This window comes from Diplotaxodon limnothrissa, linkage group LG16 (genome assembly GCF_057381915.1).
Source record: "Diplotaxodon limnothrissa isolate DT_005_m linkage group LG16, D_limnothrissa_male_GT1.1, whole genome shotgun sequence".
Lineage (NCBI taxonomy): Eukaryota > Metazoa > Chordata > Actinopteri > Cichliformes > Cichlidae > Diplotaxodon > Diplotaxodon limnothrissa.
The window spans coordinates 28,962,678-28,978,873 of NC_140611.1; the positions used below are offsets into that span (position 1 = coordinate 28,962,678).

At 39.2% G+C, this 16,196-nt stretch overlaps 2 protein-coding genes across 2 annotated transcripts; one reads left to right on the forward strand and one right to left on the reverse strand.

Moving 5' to 3' along the window:
- Positions 1–213: 213 nt before the first annotated feature.
- On the reverse strand, positions 214–6,791 carry LOC146616387 (F-box only protein 47-like). Its single transcript, XM_085374861.1, has 10 exons — positions 6,596–6,791; positions 6,159–6,320; positions 5,952–6,028; positions 5,489–5,563; positions 5,032–5,140; positions 4,705–4,878; positions 3,332–3,481; positions 3,002–3,144; positions 2,158–2,317; positions 214–314 (listed from the first exon to the last, which is right to left on the reverse strand). The coding sequence occupies exons 1-10, from the start codon at positions 6,789–6,791 to the stop codon at positions 214–216; spliced, it is 1,347 nt and encodes a 448-aa protein (XP_085230987.1).
- Positions 6,792–11,140: 4,349 nt separating this feature from the next.
- LOC146616388 (claudin-14-like) lies at positions 11,141–12,910 on the forward strand. The gene is made up of 2 exons (XM_085374657.1): positions 11,141–11,374; positions 12,401–12,910. Exons 1-2 carry the CDS (start codon positions 11,141–11,143, stop codon positions 12,908–12,910), a joined length of 744 nt encoding a protein of 247 aa, XP_085230783.1.
- Positions 12,911–16,196: the final 3,286 nt, after the last annotated feature.

Below are 16,196 nucleotides of genomic sequence, written 5' to 3' on the forward strand. Positions count from 1 at the left end.
TCTACAGGTGAAGGTTCAAATCGACCCCCAGCTTTCTGAGCGCCATGGCAACATCCTTTTGTTCAAGTCTGTCTAAATCTGAACTGATTTTACAAAATCCCGTCACTCTCTATCATTCAGTTCATTCATTAAGCCCTTTCATTATTGACATTTATCTCTTCCCATTTCTTCCCTCGCTCCTCTGCATCTTGTCACTTTTAATATGCATGATTCCTATCTGAGGAACATGTGAAGAAATTTAGTGTGGAAGTGAGCACAGGAGTCCAGAAGGATACACAGGGTCTGGAAAGTCTCTCTGTCATCAAAGTGGTTCCCTGGAAAGAGATAAAAGCATTACTGACTTTCTATATCAGTCTAAATATGCTTCAGAGGTTCCTCTGTGGGGTCGTAAAGTGGCTGCGTTAAAAATAAATAATGTGGGAAGGGAACTACTGGTGTAAGGGATACAATTATATTAAATACACGTTCAGTATGCTGCTGAGTCTAGAAATGTCACTCTACGGCCTTTATTTAAAGCTACTGCCCGATCTTTTCAGTCCAGTCCATTCATTTCATAGCAGGGATTAATCCACACTTTCGTAGAGTAACAAGCAGGTTCCTCCAGATGTATTAGAAGCCATTAACACTGGTGGAGCAGAATTTAAAGGTTCACACAAGGATTTGCTGTAGGAGGGGAAAAAAGGAGGTGGAAACACATCCATCCCAATGTTTTCACTAAAATAAGGAAAATAATAAGTTCCCTGTAAATGCCATCTGTCTGAGCTGTCACAAGTACACAGTCACACACACACACTTTCAAAACAAGCTGCTCCACCTGCAGACAAAATCATTTTCTCATCTACACCTTAACCATGCTTACACACACCCTTACTGCAAATGTGTTTCCTCTTTTTATGTGAATATATTAACTTTCTTGTTGTACATCTGAACATTTTTAAATGAGCACATTAACTTCCCAGTCTATTTGAACACAGCATGGGTGGTACAGGGTTCATGGATGCTTGTTACCGTAGTTTTCCCAGTGCTGCAGTTTTCTGCTGTTCCTTCATTCGATAAGGTTAAAATGACCACATAACATCATGGAAATGTTTTTAATTTTTTCTTGAGAGATTAAAATAATAAGGCAACTGAACTTTAGGTCACCTCTCATCCAAAAGGCTTCTTCTGTACTAAAATCAAATGGTGAAGAGCCCCACAAAGTATTTAAAGTGAGGATTTTCCCCTTTTCAGGTGGTCCTGAGGGTTGTTGACCCACTATTGATCGTGTGAGTCGTCAAATGAGCCGAGGTGTGGAAGAAATGTGTGAATTATTACCATCACTGGGAAGCCATTGTCAGACTTTGCCCGACCCCATCATGTGATCTACTGAGGTAACCTGAGGCAAGGTGTGAATGGGGGTTGAGACGCCTGAAAATGGATCTTAAGGCTGCATTGTTGCTGGCTTATAGCTGGTGTCCTAAACCACCACCTCTGTTCAATTACAGTCATTCACAGTGGGCATGGTCTCCTTTACTCCTTTCCAAAACCATCTGTCTTCTGATGTTCAAAATGTAAACATTAGCATCTTCGAAAGTCTCCTTTGTCCTTTAAGTGCAGGTGTACTGCTGAGTCCTTTGTCCGGTTGAGGTGGGAAGCCTATGTCTGTGGAGCGTGTTTGGGAGTTTTATCCTTGGAACAAACCCGTGGGGTTTTTTTAACTTGGAGAATATAAAGTCTTTAGTTCACTATAGTTGTGAACTGCCACTAAATAAATAAAATAAATAGAAATGGAACCTCGCATGACCACAAGCCTTCACTGTGGGATCTATGGTTTTTGTCTACCCATTAAGGTTTCCTTCAATCCATCCATTGCTTCTGCTTAACAGAAATGTGGTCATCCTAAGCGGACATCCTTTTCCTCTGCAATGTTTAGTGATTCTTGCTGGAGAGCCAGAGACATATAAAGGCATATATAATGTCTCCAACAAGTTCAGAGTCAACCCTTGGGCCTCTTCCTAGTGGAGTTTACCCAGAACACCTCCAACATTAAGAAACTGTATTGCAACGGGCTATAGAAACAAAAAATAGTTTGCATGCAAAATTACAAAAGGATCAGGGCGACAGCTGGAACGATGCTGTCCGCCGTGGTGGTCAGAAAGCTAAGCTACGCAACCTCACCTGCTACAGAAAACTCAAAGAATTCCCGGGTGACTTCTGAAAATGTGTTTTCCAGTTGCTGGATGAAGTAGAACTTTTCCGGGGGCGTATTGAAGACCTTGCAGATCTCCTGCACCAGCTTCACCGCCCAACTCATGTGATAGCCGTCCTTTTCACACACCTAATGTGAAGGCACAAGAAGAACACATTGAGCCAGTCTTGAATGATATAATGTTTCTGCTCTTCCTGTAATGATAAGTCAAAATAAGCAAAGGTAAGATATTTTCAGTGCTGGGAATAAAACATAAAATTCAATTGGGACACTGTTAATAGGGACAACACTAATGAGCTCAAACACATATATATTAAAGTTGCTACTATTCCCCTACGGGGAAGATACAAAATAGCCAATCAATATTAGGACCATGGACAGAGCAAGTGATTCCTTTTGCTGTTTTTTTTTTTTTTTTCAAGAAAGAAAAGAAAATAATACATAAGAATATTGTCTTTATATATTTTCTGTTTTTACATTTTGGGTGAACTTGGAGACAATTTTTAATTAAATTACATGGAGGGAAAATGATCAGGGAGTGGAGATCACTAACTCACCACCCCAAAGCAGAAAGGTCTTACATTTGAACCTCGGCTCTTGTTATTTTTACACACAGATTTCCTTCTAATGTGGCTTTTGCAAAAATGGCAAGCTCGTCCAAAACTCACTATACCTTTAGTCTTACACATGCTGGTTCTGGCTCAAGCAACTGCTCATTCTCAGTTACAAGGCAATAGTTTTCTAATATACCAAACTTAACTATAAACGAAGTATAAATACCTTAGGATAAAAGCAGGAAATTATTTCTCTCACCAGTATGATGTAGACGATGATTCTTGAGATCTCAAGGAGTCGTCCATTGAGAGCCTTGCTGGCCAGAACAGTGTAGCAGAGATTGCTGCCACAAAGCACCAAAAGACGAGCTACATTCTCCACATGCCACGGATGAGGAATGACTGGAGACAGCAAGGAAACAAATAGCCAGCATCTACAATCACTTGAGGGAGTCTATATGAGATTTTTCTACTTACAATCATTAAACTGAAATGTTTTACATAGATTTGAAACAGATCCTTTATTCATCTTATTGCTTGGGAATCTGTAACTCACGGTGTGCATCTCTCTCTTATTCATCAAACGTACCAATGAGCTCCTCCATGATTGTGATCATCGAGTCAGTGCTCCAGCCTTTGACTTGTAGGTTGCCAAAGAGCAAGAGGATGGCCTTGGCTAAGTGCCACAGAGCGGTGTGAGGAAGCCCCCTCTCCACCAGATCTTGCCAGCCGAGTGTACCTGCATGAAGAAGTACACCTCAGTTATTTATCATTAAATGCTGCACACTACTTTATAGTGGTGCAACGGGTCACGGTTGATCCGTAATCCGAACCGATCCCACTCCACGGTTCGGCACGCACGTGATCCGAAGATTCGAAAAAGAAGAAAAAAAAGTATGTGTATGGTGCACGTAGTGGGTCTGTCAAGCGATAGTTATGGCCAGCGCTAACGGTCCAAGTGGAGGAGCAGAGGAAATTGCGGTATTTAAGCAGCCCTTTGCTGCCCAGTCCGACCGGGCTAAAGCTATTACAAAAGCTATTGCAGTGTTTAGCTGCAGATGGGTATTCTGTTGTGCAAAACAAGGGGTTTAAACTATGATGAACGTGCTTGAGCCACGCTATGATATCCCGTTGCACGTCCACTTTAGTGGCAAGATCGTTCCAAGCATGTATGAGCAGGAAAAGTTTAAAGTTATGGCTGAACTGACCCAGGCATCTTCTGTTGCCCTAACTACTACAAATGGGTGGACCTCCAGGGCAACGGAAAGCTACGTGACCGTGACAGCTCATTATATCACAGCGGAGTGCGATATAATGAGCGGTATTATTGTAGGGTCTACCTTCCAATATAAAGCGCCTTGAGGCGACTGTTTTTGTGATTTGGCGCTTTATAAATAAAATTGAATTGAATTGAGTGGTAGATACAAAGACCTATACGGCCCTATATTGAACCATAATTTTTTTTTTAATAATTGCGTGGAATGAGTCTTGAGTTGAATGTTTTTAACAGGCAAAAAAGACTTCGATAAGTGAATAAGTAAATGTTAATTTTTTGTCTTTTTTCTTTTTTTGCTGATCCGAAAATTGATCCAATCCGTGACTTAAAACTGTGATCCGATCTGAACCGTGAGATTTTTGATCCGTTGCACCACTACTACTTTAACAAACAAAAATGATTATGTTAAATGTCAAAAATTGTACTACACCAGCATAACCTACTCAGGTCTCCTGTGCCACCTCACAACACTGAAAGTGGTTTTCTGGTTCTCTAATTTTTATGCTTTGTTTAAAAAAATCATTGCTGACACTTTCTCTGGAGCAATAAGCCCTTTTTCAGGTTAAAACATGCTAGAATTTACAAAGCTGCACTGAAAATAACAGGATGTAGTTATGACTTTAATATGTTTCCATAATGTCGATACTATCCATCTGCATTAATATTTCAGTAATACGTTATCTCACCCTCAGGCAGCAGAGGACCATAGAGGATGAACAGTAAGTGGGCCTGGCTGACCAAGGGCCAAGGCTTCAGGAGTTGCATCAGCCAGAAATGACACTCCAGCTGGTTCGGCCACGGGTCCAAAAGAACCTGACGGCAAAATAGCCGCAGCTGCAGCTCCTGATACCACTTCACACCTGGTAATGGACATACAAATTTATCCATAACTCCCGAAGACCATCACAAAAGACACAGGCTCAGCAAGAGGCTGTAACTGAAGCTTTAGCCATGGATTGTTCTCAGCGTCATATTTCTGCTTTGTTCTCTGGATAACTCTGGAACACACACACCTGGTTTTGCAGTGATGACTCCTTCAGTTTTTTGCTGCAGGTTTGTTAGATCACAGAGGAAGTTGAATACTCTATGGCACTCCAGCTCATCCCACCCTGCAATCAGAGTCTGTAAAAGAATCAATAAAACACCCCTCAATATTTCTATTTCTTTTTTACAGATATTTTTTAACACCAAGCTGAAAAACTAAAGACAAAAATTAATCACACCAAGCTAAAGATTTCCTTACGTAAAGTACTGTGTTTTTCTCTTACTGTTTATGCTATTATTACTACCTGAGCAAGACCGCCTATTGTACAGTAACTTTAGGGTGAGATCTCTGTAACATATTTATAGTCTTTGTTGCTAAAAAGTTTATCTTTTGCATGTTATCACATTTTGGGGCTCTGGTTGGTTATTTCCTTTTATTAGATTCAGGTTTCATAAACATGAGAGTCGTTACATGAGGGTCTTCACCTGGAGGAAGACTCCAAAGCTGGTGAAAGCAAAGCAGTCTGGTGCTACACATTTCTCCAACAGGAAGCAGGGAATCTGAAACATATCAAGACAACAATAAGAGAGGCCTTTTTTCCAACGATATAAAGTGGGATTGCAAATATTCAGTTCTTGCAATAGCAACATTTCATATATGTTTAATACATGTAGACAAATTAGGACCATCATGCTAAATTATATGTAATATTTAATTGCCTGACATCATACATATAATTATTATTAATAAACCTGTTAAAATGCCACCATATTGTGCTGCATAAAACAGCAATGCAATCAAAGTTTAATTTTTTTTAAACTTTTGCAACACATTACAAAAACCAGATGTATTGTTGCCTTCACTCATGAAAATTAAAAATAAATGTAACTCATTTAAAAAGTTACAGTATTCTGTTCTAGCCTGACATCTCACCTGCCCCTTTCTTACCTGTGAAATCTTGCTAAAGATAAACTTTAACCTGTCCTTTGTGGGTAGCAACAGGGTACACCTCTTGAACAACACACCTAAGACATCAAACACGAGGTCACATTACCATTCGATGGTATGTTAAAATAGTAGCTGAGGCTGTCAGAAATACATGTGGTACCTTAAAAAGCAGCAAGAAGAGCTATACTAAACAAAACACTGAAATACCGAGGTCTCTGTAGTGTCCAATGGTGGATTTCTGTTCAATGCAGCTGGAGTGGTGAAAGCTTTGGAGGATCATTTTATTCTTCCAGGCCACAGTGGAGATGTAGTCTGCAATATATCTAGTAATTTCCTTTGATACCATGCTGAACACACTGATCTCCAGCACTGTAAAAAACACAAACACATTTTCATCCATCAAAAATGCAATTACATCAGGACATTCCAGAATGGAGCTATTATTGCAGAAAGTGTTGTAAAAGTAGTGCTTAAAATTACACATAGTTACACATGTATGTTGGTAATAGCTTTTGCACCTCATATAAGTTATACAAACAAAAGGTCTGAGCTGTACCCAAAAGCCCCTTACAAAATAACAGAGCTCCTATTATATATGAATTGGGGAACAGTGTTACAGGTACAAAATAATAGGTGAAACTCACCAGACAGTTTGTCTAGGATCATGTCAAACACCTCTGCAGGGATCCTGCTGAAGAAGCTGGTGCAGCTAGTGGAGCACTGGCTGCGGGTCATAATGGTCCTAGAAGGTGTGGGCCCATTACGGTTCTTCTTGTAAGGCGTATGTGTCTGTGAATACTTACCACCATTTCTCAATGGCTTCCCTCTGACCATTGTCATCGCTGGCTAAGTGACTGTCAAAAAGATAAGCAAATATGACTGGGAAACACTCGGCTAACACAAAGTCAGCTAACATAGTTAGGTAAAAGTAACTCATAAAACTACATTTTCATCAACTTTGAGCCTCACAAGAGTCACAAATTCAGACACAGAGTTAACAGGGCTACAAGCTGGCATTACAAAATCTTACCTGTGCAAATAAAACCGTGAATAGCAAATCCTGGAAGTAAAGGTATTGGGAGCTAACCTAGCTGCTTTCTTTAATGACACATTAGCAGACAACGGCGCGAAACTTCCCCCTCTCTCTCTTTCCTTTCATCTGTGCGGTAGGGATGGGAAAATATTTATATCCTTAAGTTACAACACCTTTATATATATGTTACTAAATTAAGGCTAAAAAGAAAGCAAATGTCAGCACAGACTGTAAGTAAATCAAACGAAAAAAGAAAAAAATAATAAAATTGCTCATTGAAAAACAGTAGCAGATAGCTAGTTGTAGCTAATAGCTGGGTTAGCTGTTAGCTGTTATCCCAGAAAGCCATAGAGACTTTTCCTCTATGGTATTATTAAATAATGAAATAAGGTATTATTAATGTTTAATACATAATAGTAAGATAGTTGTTAAATGATACAGTCAGTTCTTTTATATAGCCTTTAAATAGCCTACATTCAGTTCCAGATTTCATGTATGTTGTGTGGCATTGTTCCATTACCCGATTATCAAGCCAATAGACCCTGGGTGTCAAATATAAGGCCTGGGGACTGGAATTGGCAAAGTATTGTGGCAAAAAGTAATTTGTGATGTCTCTATGTGTTTTGTTTTGTTTTGTTTTGCTTTTTGTCTTTGTTTTTTTGGTGGTGGTGGGGGGGTAGTATGTTTACTTGTATTAGTAAATTGACTTTCGAAGACTAAATATATACATATATATAATAAATACATTATCTCACTATATACTAGTGAGTTTTTCAAAATGCGTCCAAGGTAAAAATGAAAATAAAAAAATGCTGATTTGCATTTTCTGTTAATTAACAGAAACAGTTTGGGATACCAGTACTGTTTCTGTAATTTTACACATTTCTAAAAATTTAAGCCCAACAAGTCATGGTGACAAATTAAATTTTTTCTCATATTAAGATATCTCAAGGATTACATATGTAGATAAACCTCTTTGCACTGACAGAAGGGTGAGTTTCACTGGTCCATCACACTTAAGATCAAAGTGGGAGGTATGTGGGCCACAATGTAAAATAGGTTAATATCCCTGATATAGACCATATTCACAACAGACATTTTGACATGTCAGGAAAGCAAAGTGGTTTTATGTTAGTTTAGGTGTGGCCCAGTGCTAAATGGAGTTATCATTTTCGTGATAACTAATTGTAATGCTTTGAGAAGCCACAATGTGTGCAGTAAATACAGATTTGTGACCTGAAAGACCCTGTATGACATCCACACCAGTGCTTTTTTCCCATTATGGTTTGCTGATAGAATTTATTGACCTCACTTAACTCCCATTATTGGTCCAACCAACCTCAACCCCCATATCAGAGGTCTAATCAGCCAAATGGCCAAAACACCTGTGTCTATGTGTGTGTTTTGTGCGTAAGCAGGGGCTTTTAGATATGTGACTTTGTAGGCTGTTTCGTCGTTAATCCACATAAAGTGTGTTGACAAAATATGTGTGGCACAGGCAAGACCAGTTTAAAAAGAATGCCCTGTACTACACACATTACCCTCTAGCACTTTGTCCAACAAACCACCCGTGCTCAGCTGCTAATCACAGGATTTTTCTGCTTAACTAAGATTATTAAGTGTTCCACATTCAAATGGCGTCTCCCACAGGCAGACCTTGGAGAGGATCATCTCTTCACTATAGAGCTGTCACAGAGAGTTGTATGAAGGGCCCAGGGGACAGACTGGGAAAATGCTCTTGTATACCAAGAGGATGTCACGCCAGGTTAAACTTGGGACACAGAATGAGGAAAAGCACGGAGAGAGAAGCTCAAACTTCAATGAATTCACCAGCATTTCCTGGATTGCCCTACAGTATGTACAAGTGGAGTTATTGTCCACTAGTTTCATTATTATTCATGTTTTGTTTTCAGGTGAGTTTTTTTTCTTTGTTTGTTTCAGACAAAGTTAAATCTTCATTACTTTCTATTATTAGTTTTATATAGGCTGCAATACACAGATTTATATAAGTCAAAGCCTTCTCATGCTGGTAGTGTTGACTAAATCTAAATACATTTGCTGTATTTTTTTGTTTATTTAAGGTAGCTAAATTACATCTACACATCGTTTTAATTTTAGTTAACTAAAATTACCTAATGTGCAAGTCACGTAGTTAAAAACAGTCTTAATTGACTGCAGCTTTGTTTTGTCTCTTTAAATTGCTTATAATAGCAGTTAATAAACATTAACCATTCCTCCACAAGTTTGTTGTTGGATTTAATTCTGTGTTCATTTATTCTTGTTTTTATTATTATTATCAACAGATCTGTAGGTGCAGAACTGATTTACTGAGACAAAAACAGCACAGCCAGCGAAGACAATGTCTGTTTTGTCTGCCTCAGCTTAGCAGCGCTGCCCTGCCTCCAGGTCCACATTTGACATTGGCCCTGTTTATCTGTTAGGAGCAAGAAGCCAGCAGCGGGACTGTCTCTCATGTCATCTCTGACATGATGCTGCCGACACTGACAGGGATAATGCCGATGATGATGATGATGATGAAGATGATATCTAAAACAGGCCAGTCACGCAGCTGACAGTCCTGCAGCGCACAAACACACATCCACAGATTGTTTGTCCAGACAAGAGCAGAAACAGAAGGAGCTGGTCAATGTGGAGTCAAAGGCCCTGTTTATCTGGAAGTACATCTCTGCATCTCAGGACGAGTATACCATCTGGACACCTGTGATGATGGTCCTGTAGTCCTCTTATTGGTGAGTATTTAAATGTGGAGTCTGTTAAGTAAATGTTAGAAGTACAGGTAAGGCTACGCAGCAGTCATTGAGTTTTATATTGTAAGTATTGCAGTGTGGTTTGCAGAGTAGTCAAAGACTAAACTGGACTAATTTCAGGGCAAGCAAATTTTAAACAAGACACTTGTCACAGCTTTGCCTTTGTTCGTATTGCTTAATTGTTATGCCTTCAGCATAGTCAATCATTAAATAAGGACAAGGAAGCTTGTGTGTATGTGATATTTTAAGAGGCTCCGGCAGTGCCAGGTCTAACACTGCACAATAATCAGGCTTCATAAACAGCTTCTGTTCTCTGAGGAATTCAAAACAATGGGTCTGTATAAGCACAGTTTGGTCTTTGGTGTGAAACTTAAAGTCAGTTTTATTCATGCGGGAGCAAAAAGGCACCCTTAATTAATAGTATTGTTGGTCCGTTTATTTACCACATTGTATTATTCAGAGACATAAAGTCTAGGGAACAAAAGTAAATGATTAAGCATGGATGTTTTTTTACCTTTTCACACTTTTCACGTAGGGGATCTGTAGTTGTAGCCTACAGCTGAATGTTATGGTGTTTTTAGGGCTCAGCATGCATTTGCAAATGTAAAACTAAATGCCAAAGGATGTCAGGTCAGAAATTTTCATTGAAAAATAACATAATTTGGCCAATTAGTACAACAGCAGTCACTGCTATCCTCTCTTGTCACAGTTTGGGGCCCAGCGGCTGGAGGCTCTGTCAGCAAGTCGTTCAGTCCTTCGCTTTCAAATACCCTGCAGAGCTGTGAAAAATTTCAAAGTTAGTGGCTTATAGCGGTGCTTCTCAGGTTGGGTGGTTTCTGTAAATGTTTAATTTCCTCTCTCTCTGCCTTCTTGAGGGGCGGCGAAGAGCTTAACAAATAGACTTCTGTGGTTTGCCCTCCAGAGGAGAGCGTTAAACAGGTGAAGCTGAACACCGCACTCATTAGTTACACATGCAGTCACCTGCCACTCACCAGAGACGGATGCCAGAATACTGAAAGTTTCCACAGCTATTTGTGCCCACACTCGGGAGAGACACTTGAGGAATGACTCAGACTCTGTGACTGGATGTGAGCTCAGTGGAATTACTGTACTGCTGGGAACCGTTGCGATAAGAGGAGTAATCCAGCCACATTTCAGCCTGCGGGACAGTCAGTAGTTTTGTTCTGAAAGTTTTCTTTTTAAGTGGCATGTATTTAAATTGGTTTATGTTTGCTGATTTTTATGAAACATCTGAATCCAATGTAGTCGTCATCGTGTTTTAAGGGACATTGAAATGCTGCTAACTGCCTTTTACTAGAGTTTATATATTTTTACTGACGGTAATTTCATACTTTGCCGTTTCAGGATCTCTCTGAAAGGAGCCGATCATGGCCAGCATGGCGCTTCAGCTCCTTGGCTTCTTCTTAGGATTGCTGGGGTTTACAGGAACTATAGTTGCAACCCTGCTCCCTCACTGGCGCAGCAGAGCTCATGTGGATGGTAATATTATCACAGCCACCGGGTACATGAAGGGCCTGTGGATGGAGTGTGTCTGGCGCAGCACTGGTATTTACCAGTGCGAGCTGTACAGGTCTCTGCTGGCGTTGCCACCCGACCTGCAGGTACTACACGAACACCAACATGTAGAGAAATGAGAAGAGCAGAAATCTCAAAACACATATAGGGTGGTTATTTTATTTTATTTTATTTTTTTTCATAATAAGTTATCTGAAAACCTGCTGAAAACCTTATTAGTTTAGTCGATCATTATGAAGTAAGCATCTTTTTAAAAATCCTTTTTGGAATTCTGACATCTCATAAACAAAACCAGTTACTAACCTGTCATATAATAATATAAAATTATTAACTTAAATTCATTTGATAGCAACCGTGCATGTTAACATAACTCTGTAACTCCAATACACAGTTTCAATTAGCATGCTGCACAGAAACTTTATAGCTATATGGTTATTTTCCACCTTTACACCCAGTTAGGCGTTTATGTGCACAATGAACAATTTAAATATGAAGTTTTCAGTTTTCATTAATTATCAGATTAAATACTAATGAAAATAATACTTATAGCCCAACTCATTAGTACATATTCACTTTTAGAATAAAGTTTTAAGATGGGCAGGTAGGTGGAAGGTCAAGAAGCCTGTTCTTTTAAGGACTCTTGAATATTAAATTTATGTTGCTTTAATCACTTTACACTCCTGGATTTTATTAATATAATAAATAGATTATACTACCTATCTATCTATCTATCTATCTATCTATCTATCTATCTATCTATCTATCTATCTATCTATCTATCTATCTATCTATCTATAGATATCTAATATTATTATATATTAATATCTATGAATATATTTTCTTATGTGAGTTTTTAGTCATCCTGCTGTTATTATTAAACTCAACAGACTCACTATTCAGAAAAACATACATAGTCTCAATTTAGTGTAACGTGTTGGATATTTATTAATAGGGACGGACAATAACTCTTAATATAGGCTAGAATATGAGTGTTTGCACTTATTAAAAAGCAGTATATTAATTGACAGGTTCATTGCCCAGACCTGTTAAAGTAAGAGTTCGTTTATAGTCCAAAGTTTAATAGTCGTCTACTGTTTCCCTCTCCACATCAGGCTGCCCGGGCGCTCATGGTAATCTCCTGTCTCACCTCAGTCCTGGCATCTCTGGTCTCTGTAACTGGGATGAAATGTACCCGCTTTGCCCGGGGTTCGTTGATTAAATCTCCCCTGGTCCTGAGCGGTGGGATTTGTTTTCTTTGTGCTGGGCTTCTTTGCCTGGTCACCGTGTCCTGGACCACCAACGAGGTCATCGAGAATTTCTACAACCCATTAATTCACAGTGGAATGAAGTATGAGATCGGACTGGCTGTGTATCTCGGATACGCCTCGGCCTGTCTCAGTCTGGCCGGGGGAATGGTGCTTTGTTGGAGCAGCAGTGGCGACAGGTCACGGCAGAGTCCCCCCCATATGCAGAGGGGTCAGTCATCACATCTTCCCCCTGTCTTCAACAACTTACATCCGCCTGCTCCACCCTACAGGCCCCCCGAGGCCCTGAAAGGCAACCATGCTCCCTCGCTTTGCTCCGCTTCCAGCAGTGGCTATAGGCTCAATAACTATGTCTAAGACTAAGAGGAATACTGAAACAATAACTGTGAGACGACATGGATCCTTTTTTGTCCTGCATACCCATAAGAGGATATCAGCTGGAAAAGAGAAGGCCCCCATAATGCAAAACACCAAAGTCAGATTTGAACAGATATTTGCCTCTGTCTTTCCTCTAACATAAACAACCAAGAGCCTTGGCTAGTCTTATGAAGCTTTAACCCTGTAAGGCTTTTCCTATGAAGGACCAGAAGGTGGCAGTGTTTTATAGGAAATCATCACAGAAAAGACGATATAAATGATATTCCATGTTCTTTGCTGTGACTCTCATGTTATTGGATCATTTATCTGGCCTTCTGCCTAGATGGGATTTAACTCTTTCTGAAAGGCAGTTCCCTTTAAAGAAAAAGATTTTATGTCAGTACTCAGTGTTTTAAATGATTTTCATGACACTGAAAATAAAACCTGACACTATAAGTATTATTACTAGTGTAAGCATCCTCTGATGAAAGGGGCTGGAAAAGGCCGTTGCAAATTTATGATCACAAGTGACATTTATACCTTAAAACCATGTTTGTAAAATAATAGATTGTTAGACGTTTAACACCCAGAAAAACTTTTTTGTATGTGTTAATGTCTGTGAAGCTCCATTAAAATATAATTTCAATGTTTTTTTGCCAACTTATTCTCAGATTTGCGTAAATCTTGACGAAGCCACTGGATGGCGACAAAGGTCTTTTGAAAAGGCATCCCAAACCATTTTTGAAGAGCTGCTTGTATTTATTTAGTCTGCCTTGTTTGGTGTACTGCATAGGACACCAGTTGCATCGCTACATCTGAGCACCTTTTTTTTTTGTTTGAATGGCTCTGACATATTGTGAGTCATTAGCCATATATGTGGAATTATTACCACCTTGCGGAGCTTTTCTGGCTGTCTGCCTACTGACATGTAACACTGTGGACATCTTTCTGAGGCTTATTAGTTGGAAAACCCTCCAATTAGAGCTGCCCTCTTTCTGGCAGGCTGTCAGACCAATGACTGTATAAAAGAGCCACACAGGCACTAAATGAGAGGACATGTCACGATTCAAGGAAGTGACTTATCTTATTTCAGCAAGTCGTTGTCATCATTTACATCAATTAGATAAATTACATTATGAGTTAACGGAAAAAATCTATTTAATGCCATAAAACTATAAGATTATTTACATTAAACCTTGTTGAACTGCTCCAGAAGAAGGGATAAATCGTATATCTATAGGAATTATTTGCTTTGAAATCACAGGTTAAAACATGAACTGTACATTGAGTTGGGCCAAAGATTTGTTGCCAAAGATTTCAATGAGCTAAACTGTATGGTAATATTAGGATCCTGGGCATGTGCAAGATATATAAAAACTCTGTTTTGAATTTATATCAGATCAAACTTATTTTATTTTGTTAAACAGGTAACTTTATTTCCTCCCTCGTTAAAAAATTACAAATTTAAAGCACTTCTTGCATCAGTGAAAGCCTTTCTTGATGGATGTGCAATACAGGCTTTCCCTGCTGTACTGCTGCTTTCACGTGCACATGTTGAGCTCAGTTTCAACAACATCATTTTTTGAAATTAAACATCTCAGAGAAGTACTCACCAAAGCAAATACTTTTTTTTAAAGGGGGCGGTTTAAATATGATTTAAACCACCTAGAAATACGAAATGTTAGTTCAGCACCATGGACAGCGGAACTGGGTTCCTTCATAGATCTTTAACAGTAATAGATAGTAGTGCAGGAAGGCGATATAATAAAATACTGTAACTGTGCTGCTTCCAAATGTCTAAAAGTTTACTTCAACGTCATATTGATCAAACGCACGAACTTGCGAGTAGATTGATGTTTTTGGACGAAAAGGCGTCAGAGTTGAATGTGTAATGCGGACTTATAAAGTGGAAATTAATCCTGTGTGCGTGGCTCACATTCTCAACATCACCGCCATACAGCAAGCCTTTGCAGTAAAGGCGCCTTGCCTTAATCATCAGCGAGCGAGGACCTGCGCAAGATCATAAATCAGGCCTGAAATGTAACCTGGCAAAGTAAAGGTTTCATCTATTGCCAATATGATATTATGATATTGGAAAGCTTTTCCGCAGAGGTTGTGCGTCATGCCATTCTCTATTAGGTGCTATTTTCGTCCTGCCCTGGAAGACATTTATCCACCATCTACCCACCCTGACAGCACCCAATAAACCCACCACTCCCATTCATCTCCACCCCTCCACCCACCTCCAGCCTCTCTCCCTCCCTCGCTCGGTCCGTCTCCCTCTCTGCTGCCGACCAGCATTTGTGATTTAAAAAACAACATAGTTGAATGGTGTTTGGTCGTCCAGGAGGATTACAGACTGGCAGCGCAATATATCACAAATATAATTTGTCTCTTACACTTTTTGAATCTACTTTTGGAGTCCCAGCTGTTGTGATCTATTTAGACCCGTTTTTCCAAAGCAAAGGTAAGAAAATTATATTTTGTAATGACTTTACTAAAATGATATGTGGTTGCCGAATGTAATTGCATTTTACTGCATTGACAATCGATTTAAAGAGAGCTCAATAATTCAACACCGGCCTCTTGGCGCCATGGTGTCAGCGCAACGGGGAACCTCAGGTTTGAGTTTGAGCACGAACGTCATCAATGCAGCTGTTTTTATGAATCTGTTGGAAAACGGACCGGATTTTTTTCCCAATGCATCGCCATTACAAAGGAGTGCCCGACTTTTGCGCACAATAGAGTTACCAGAAACATGCAAATGTGGGTGCAAATCTTTGAAAGCGTAAAGTTGTAAATACGTTGTTTTTTCTACTTACTTAAGTCAAGTGACCGAAAGGAATATCTGTAAATGAGGGCGGATAACGCGTTTAAAACACGTTCAGCTGTTGTAAAGAACTAACTAAAGTAACACTAATAATGTGCGCACTCTTGGACTGATACCACTGGATCGAGTTTGCGTCGTTTCTGATTCCGATCTGTTGATTTAGTGAAACAAGCTGAAGTCCCTGCTGGATACGGTAAGATTCATGGTCGCAGTATTTCCGAGCAGGAATTTGCAAATCGGTCATTTTATCTAAAATATAGTTTAACCCGAGGAGTTTAAACTATAATTGGCGAGTATATATAAATGTATTACTTGTTACACTTTCACGTTTACTAATTTTAACTTTGACATTTGGTAAAAAAAAATAATATATATATATATATATATATATATATATATATATATATATATATATATATATATATATATATATATATATATATATATATAATTATT